This window comes from Rhea pennata, chromosome 3 (assembly GCF_028389875.1).
Source record: "Rhea pennata isolate bPtePen1 chromosome 3, bPtePen1.pri, whole genome shotgun sequence".
In the NCBI taxonomy this organism is placed as follows: Eukaryota; Metazoa; Chordata; class Aves; order Rheiformes; family Rheidae; genus Rhea; species Rhea pennata.
The window spans coordinates 26,106,677-26,114,153 of NC_084665.1; the positions used below are offsets into that span (position 1 = coordinate 26,106,677).

Genomic DNA, 7,477 nt, shown 5'->3' on the forward strand with positions numbered 1-7,477 from the left:
CAAGCAATGACTAGGATATATTTTTCCGAATGTCAGAAATAAATATTTCACGTTTTCCTGTTCCAACAGCATTGTGTCCTTTAGTTAACTTTTCATAGAAGTTTTCAATGTTGTGCAAGACAAGTGTCTGATCAGGCTCCTCCTGAAATGTCACAACATTCAAACTTCTTATTTTTAACTTGGGGCGATTTGGTATTGCATCAAGAAATGTCTGGTAGTTTTTCTTAATATAGCCTTTGACTTTTGTAAGACAGCTCAATAGTGATGGATGCTTGGGAAGATTTGCAAACAGGTTTTGAATTGTTTAGCTTTTTTAGGTGAGATGGGACGTCTCTCTGGCAGTAAGTAGGTACGTACTGCCGGCACTGTGCCTGTCACTAGCGAGTGGGGAGCCCTTCCCACCCAATACAAATTTACGAATCGGAGCAGTATCTGCGCGCTCTTCTGCTGCATGCAGTTTTCTTGGCAGAGGCCGTTACCCACAGCATGCAGGGGAACTCCTGTTCCAGAAATCTTCTCGTGGACACCAGCGGCAGTTTGAAAATTTGGGCACGTGGTGTTCTGAAACCCAGTTCTGATACGTGCCACGCTGCAGAAGAGCCGTCTTGTGTTAAACTGCGTTCAGCAGCCCTAGCCTGAATGTGTGTAGGTTGCTTCACTGCAGACAAAAATCACTGATAAACTGCCAGTATAAAATGTGAACTCAGCTGACTAGTCTGCTTTCTGGACTTGTTTTCTCTGTCCTTTATAGAAATGCTCTGCCGTTACTGCTATGTTACTTGGAATTACTGTGTAGGCATTTCTACAGATGTACCAGAGATAACTTCAACACTAAGCAGAAACTTGTTCCCCTAAGCAAATTTTGACTTTTCATTTCCTTTGCCACACTGAACAAGAGTGGACCATGCTCCGGCTCAGAGGGACTCTTCCGTGACTTGTCCTATATTTGTGGGATCCTGGAAACCTCCTTTCTCTACAGTGTTTGGAAGGCGTTGGCTGTTGCCGAGTTATTTGGTGGGGTAGTTATACAACACTAACAAGTCCTTGGTAAACTGGTCAGCGCTTGGTTCCGTTAGATCATCTAGTTGAGCAGTTGCTGTTAATAGCAGTATTACTGCTGAAAAAGCATGAAAACTTCATGTGGAATCAATTCAAAGTCCTTTGGTGAGAAGGGGGCTTTTTTTCCCCCAAATCACTCTGATTTATTCATGGATTTTTTTTGCAAGAGAAAGCTGAGCTTATGCAAATACTGAGTTCCAGTTCTGGGCTTTGTTTAAAATGTGCTTGAGCTATAAAGACAAGGAACTAGTACTTTCCTCTTAAGCAACTGTCCCAACTGACTCTCCACTCATGCCTGTATTTGCTCCTTTAATTCCATGAGGAATGGTTTAATGCGAAGTTGGGACTGTTTCAAAAAAGAGTGGTTGAGAGCAATACGCCTGGTATAGGCCTGGTGCTCCCTGCCTAGGGGGTATGGCTAACTTCCAGGAGATGTTGCTTTGGTTCCCTTCAGCCGGGCAGTGGCACTGAGCCTGCACCCTCTGCCTCCTTGGTGAGCCCTCGTGTCTGCGTATCAGATGAAGCAGGAAGAGAGAAGGAACTGCAAGACTGCTTTTAAAGAAATTAGAGCTTGGAAGCATCCAGGAGGTTGGCGTGGTTGACCCAACAGAGTCTGAGGACGCAGACTAGGTCATGACACTTTGGCAAGAAAGCCCGAGGAGCCCGTGTAGTTTGTGGGTCCAGGCATCATGAGAGTGGGGGAGGCTCACGGGCACTCAGTCCTTGTGGGTTAAGAAGCTCTGAGAAAGTGCCAAAGTGAAGCTGTAGGTGGCCTGGAAAATGGAGATACAAGCTGCTGCGAGGCAGAACAGCTGGGGAGAAGGGCTTCCCAGTGGGGAAGTCCCATTCAGGTCTTTCAGAAATACTGATCTAGCTGATGGTCCTAGTCAACCAGGAAACCTGTGGTAGAGCAGAGACTTCAGTTTGACTCTCGGACTCCCAAGCAGCACGGTTCTCTCAGATTCAGCATGAACTGTGAGCCAGAGCTTCCTGAAAGGATAGTCTATATTTACTCAGTTTGCAAACTTTGTAACCTGATGTTCATCTAAGTTGTATGACTCAAACTTCTGGGGAAATCAGAAAAATAGGGAAGTATCCAATGCATTAATTTAAGATACCTGGGGTGTTGTAACTGCCTGCTCTGCGGTTTGGGGGCACTTTCCCTCACATGGGTGTGCTTTTGCATGCGATTTGAGCACAACCAGGAATGCACATGAGGCACCATATACAAGCACATCTACAGTGCAGCAGGGATGCTGCTGTGTATCTGTCAGTGCAAACATGCGTCCACTTCCTTTAGAGCTGAGGGAGAAGATATGGTTCAGCGGAAGTGTAGGAAAAGTGTTCAGAAGGACAAAATAAACATTACTTGGAAGGTTTGGAAGGATAAAAGAAACACTGCGTTGTTGAAACGCTACCAAACAGATTTGTATTTGAAGCGCCTGTGTGTTCAGCAGGCATTGTCTTGTTCTGCCTTTACAAGAAGCGTGCGGCATTTCCTTATTATTTAAGGGAACAGGACAAGGAGCGAAAGTGAAAATGTTTTGATTCCAGCTCTGATACCTTGTCCCCGCGCCGAGGAACATCGGCTCATCCTGCCGTCCCCTCCGTGCAGCTGCTGAGAGCCCCGGTCGCTGCAGGAGCGAGGCGCAGCCGGCGCCCGGCGCGCTCCCCGCGGCTCCTCCGGGCTCGCCGGCGGGCCCGCCCGGCGCGCAGCCCGCCCGCAGCAGCGGGCCGGCGCGGGCGGCTCGGCCGGGCCGGCTCCCGCGGGCAGCGCCGGCCGCCACGTGATTTCCATGCAGGAGGCGGCGGCGGCTCCACCCCGGGGCCGGGGCCGGGGCCGGGGCAGCAGCGGCGGCGGCGGGCGGGCGCCAGGTGCCGGGGCGGCCCGGGGCGGAGCGCGCCCTCCCCGCCCTTGCCCTGCCCGGCGCGGCCCGGCGCGGCCCGGCCCTCCCCTCCCCTCCGCGGGGCCGGGGCAGCGCAGCGGCGCTGAGCGTGGCGCCGCGGGCCGGCTCCGCACCTCGCGGCGGCTCCGCACGTCGCGGCATGTCGTGCGCCGTCCCGGCGGCGGCGGCGGCGGCGGGCAGCGTCCTGCAGCGCAGCGCCTCGGCCGAGGGCGCCCAGCAGGTAGGGCCGGCGCCGGCGCCGCGCACATGGGGCTGAGCGGCGGCGCGAACCGCGCGGCGAGGGGGCGGCGGCGGCGGCGCCGGCGGCGGCGCGAGCAGGGCCCGGGGAGCCGCGAGCCGCCCGGGCGAGGGCAGGGGGCGAGCTCGGGCCCCGCCGCGGGGCGCCCGGCGCCCGCCAGGGCAGTGGGGCGGGGGGCGCGTCGCCCTGGCGGGGGCCGTGTGCTCCGCGGTGGTTGGCGCGGTGCAAGCGCCTGGCGGCGCTGTGAAACGGGCAGCACCCGCTCGCTCCCGGCACCGGTTATTTGCCGGACCTCAGGAGTCTCCGTCTGCACCTTAAAAACCATCCAGGTGACTTCTGTCTTCCAGAGTCACGAAGAAGACGACAGGAAGGTAAGGAGGAGAGAAAAAAACCGAGTCGCTGCCCAGAGGAGCCGGAAGAAGCAAACTCAGAAGGCGGATAAACTTCATGAGGTGAACGGGTACTCGACGGGCGCAGCTGGGGTGCCGCGCGCGGGGCTTGGCGATAAACGGCACCTCTGGAGCAGGCATGGGCCCGCCGCTGCGCCAGTCTCGCACAGGGGCGCGAAGCGGGGACGGCCGCGTCGCTGGCCGAGAAGCCCCTGCTGCGGCGCGCTCGCGCCGGACAAGCAGCGGGGCCGTTCAGCCACCAGCGGCACTGCCACGGAGAGCCGTTGGCCTTGCCTGTGCGTCGCCCTCCTGCCCGCGCCTTCGCAAGTGGTCCCGCAACCGCCCGCCGACCTGGGCACGGGGCTCCTCTGAGACAAAGCAGAGCTGGTTTTCTCTGGGTTCATGTTAAGCCTCGTGGGTTCGCTCTGTCAGCGCGTGAATGCTGAACAGCGCGCAGGGGATGGAGGAGGAGGGGACCATGCCTTTCTGTGGCGGTGTCAGTTTAATTCGGTTCTAAAACTGTGGTGTGAGGAAGAAATACCCAGCTGAAAAGGCTTCTCTGGAACTCCAAAACCCCCAAGCGCGAGAGCTCGGCTACCCTGTGCGCTGGTGTCCCCTCACAGGAACAGCGGGTGTTTTCCATAAGCACGCAAGTATCTGATTCTTCCAGAAACTCCTAATGCTTCTTCTCAATATCACGGCGTGGCGCAGGCTTCGCGTGCGCCCCGCGCCAAGGCTGCGGGACAGGAATTGCCTTTCTGTGCGTTTGGATGCTGTGGCGCGCAAGAGGGCTTTTGTTGTAGCCGGGGCACTTGGGGCTACCTTGGGGTAAATGTTGGTGCTGCGGCTGCTGTGTTGATCATGCAGCTCGGGACTTTGAGGATGGCCTGTGCTCCCTCACAAGGTGGAAGGATCTGCCTACAGGAGGCAGAGTCTTGGGAGTTTTGGTTTTGCTTTTTTTTCCAAACCTCTTCTGAGTCAGCGTCTGAGAAAGCCAGTTGCAGGGTACTCCGGGAAAGGGGTAACCCCTGGCTTTCGTGGAATCGTCACCGACTCGTGTCTCATCCGACAGCCTATCTGATGCTCCACTGCGCTGCTGCTGAGGATCTTACACATGTTGGCAATCTGCATTAGCCAGACAGGTTTTCTCAGCTGCAGAGAGATTTTGTTAAATAAGTACAAGCAGTTTGCTGTTCTTTTCCTTGAAAATGGTACAGATGAACTGTAGAGTAACACTTACTCTGGGTCCTTGGAATTTTAGGAAAAAGGTGATCGGAGCCAGAGTAAGAGACGATCAGCTTTGCTGGAGCTTGGCTACACTTTTGCTTAGGAAGATCATGTGTGTTTTATTCTGTGCTTGCAAGAGAGAAGAGGCCATCCTCAAAGTCCCGAGCTGCATGATCAACACAGCAGCCGCAGCACCAACATTTACCCCAAGGTAGCCCCAAGTGCCCCGGCTACAACAAAAGCCCTCTTGCGCGCCACAGCATCCAAACGCACAGAAAGGCAATTCCTGTCCCGCAGCCTTGGCGCGGGGCGCACGCGAAGCCTGCGCCACGCCGTGATATTGGGAAGAAGCATTAAGAGTTTCTGGAAGAATCAGATACTTGCGTGCTTATAGGAAACACCCACTGTTCCTGTGAGGGGACACCAGCACACAGGGTAGCCGAGCTCTCGCGCTTGGGGGTTTTGGAGTTCCAGAGAAGCCTTTTCAGCTGGGTATTTCTTCCTCACACCACAGTTTTAGAACCGAATTAAACTGACACCGCCACAGAAAGGCACAGTCGCTTGCAGAAGAGAAGGGAAGCAGAAAAAGCCAGAGGAGCCCTGCGTGAGGGGCTCTCCCTTTGCTGGTAAACAGCTCTTTTCAAGCACGTGTAGGCTTTGAAGTTTGCTCTGAAGCTTTCCCAGGGAGGTGAGATTGAGTGGGTGAGCACTGAGCCTAGGCCATCAGCGAGGTGCAGACACCTGCAGGTTTTGTGGGCTGGAGCTGAAGCGTTATCTTTCCTCTCTTTGGGACAAGCAGTCTTGGCAGCAGGGACACTCGTGACTTGCAGTTATCACAGAAATGTGACATGCGATTCTCGCATCCGTCACAGATGTATGCTGCAGAGCACCTCAAAACTCCTCTGCAGTTAAGAGCAGCTTACTCATCACCAGAGAAGCCTCAGCACAAAAGCAGCCCCAGTCATGGATAATCGAGGCACTGGTCAGGATTTCTGGTGACAAAGCTGGGCTGGGAGCAAGCTGACCTGACATTCAGCTCCCCAGCCTGCTCTTGGCTTCCCAGGCGTTCAAGCTTCTAGCCACAGCAGGGGTGGAGGAGAATGGCTAGCGCTGCCATGCCTGATACTAGGTGTGCTGCTCAGCAGGGCCTGCCTAAGCCACTGCTTCGCCGCACCATGCTGCCGGTGGCGGGGGCTGCCTTTTCCTTACCAGCAATGCCGAGCGCTGGGGTTTCCCAGTACCTACCGGCACTTGGTGCTTTCATTTTCGCCGCTCTGCCTGTGGGGGCGGCCAGGGCTGGCAGAGGCTGCTCCTGCTCCCCCCAGAGCGCAGCGACCTGCACCCCCAGCCCTGGGCTGCTGGGGGCCATGCAGGCTGGGGCACCTCCACATCTTCAGGGCCACAGGAGGAGTCGCAGGTCAGGGATTGTAGATCACTTGCCCTGTTCAAGCACCCAGGTTTACCCAAGGCTGTGCCTTTCCTGAGCATTTTGCACATCTGTAATAAGCAGAAACAACACTTTTTCTAGGGTGACGTGAATACGCACAAGGTGGAAGCACTGAAAGGAGTGTTTTGACTATGAGTAGGCCCCCCCTTTTTTTTTCTCCTTCCAGGAATATGAATCTCTTGAGCAAGAAAATACCTCTCTGAAGAGAGAAATTGGAAAGCTAACAGATGAAATGAAACACTTGAGTGAAGTCTTGAAGGATCATGAGAAGATCTGTCCACTATTGCACTGCTCCATGAACTTTGTGACCGTACCAAGGCCTGATGCACTCACCAGCTGCCTGCCAAGATGAGAGCTCTCCTTTATCACCTTGCAGCGAGGGCAAAGGCACCAATTAACAGGGGAGATTTGAAGAACTGCCTACTTACAGTGCAGGTCTTCCCTCAAAGAGGACTGGACTTGACCATACAGGTCTTCTCCATGTCGAAATGCTATAGTCTTCTGAATCTCAGGAAAACACCAGTATGGAAAAAAGCTTGAACTGTGACTTCTTCTTTGGCAGAATCTACGAGCCATGGTTTTGCGTTCAGCAATGTCGAAGTAGGCTGCAGCCCACCATCGCGGCGCGGAATGCAGGCACAGAAGAGCACCGGCCGCGGGCAGGGATGCCTTTCTCCCACACATCCACCGCTAGTAACCCTTTGTCAGTTGTCATCCTTAGAGATCATATTCTGGCTGCTGATTTTCTCTAAACAGGTTTGGTTAATAAAAGCAATGGCCTATCTTTATGATGTTCTCCACCTTATTCGATATATAATGTCTTTTGAACATCTCTGCTTTTACTTACTGGTCAAATCCAAAGTCTAATGCTAATCTTCCTGTCAGTTGTTTTATTATTTGCTTATCATCACTTCATTCGTTCCTCTTTTGAACTGTATGCAGCAAGTGAGCTTTCCCAGTCCTTATTTCTTTACTGTCCGTAATCATCAGCTCTAATAATATTAGTTCTCAGAGTGTTTTATATCGTAAAATACGGTTTGGCCAATTTCCCATGATGATTGCCTGTTCTGTGTGGAGGAAGACCAAAGCAGGATTTACTGTTTCAAATTACAATGTTAGTGAGAAATACCTTGAAAAATGTTCTTGCTTTCTCTGAAGCCTCTTAGTAGTGTCAAGCTCTAGAAATGTGGATGCTGTAGCCTAGGGAAAG

The 7,477-nt window shown here is 53.7% G+C and overlaps 1 protein-coding gene across 1 annotated transcript; it reads left to right on the forward strand.

The window, feature by feature from the left end:
- The first annotated feature begins 3,071 nt into the window (after nt 1-3,071).
- BATF3 (basic leucine zipper ATF-like transcription factor 3) lies at nt 3,072-7,140 on the forward strand. The gene is made up of 3 exons (XM_062573575.1): nt 3,072-3,186; nt 3,552-3,656; nt 6,434-7,140. The coding sequence occupies exons 1-3, from the start codon at nt 3,106-3,108 to the stop codon at nt 6,617-6,619; spliced, it is 372 nt and encodes a 123-aa protein (XP_062429559.1). The 5' UTR covers nt 3,072-3,105; the 3' UTR covers nt 6,620-7,140.
- Nucleotides 7,141-7,477: the final 337 nt, after the last annotated feature.

What these genes read in the sequence shown, in the direction of transcription:
- BATF3 (XM_062573575.1), top strand. Translation starts at nt 3,106, where the DNA reads ATGTCGTGCGCCGTCCCGGCGGCGGCGGCGGCGGCGGGCAGCGTCCTG. An exon ending in CGGCCGAGGGCGCCCAGCAG is followed by an intron (nt 3,187 to 3,551) that starts GTAGGGCCGGCG and finishes TCTGTCTTCCAG; the next exon opens with AGTCACGAAGAAGACGACAG. An exon ending in AGGCGGATAAACTTCATGAG is followed by an intron (nt 3,657 to 6,433) that starts GTGAACGGGTAC and finishes TTCTCCTTCCAG; the next exon opens with GAATATGAATCTCTTGAGCA.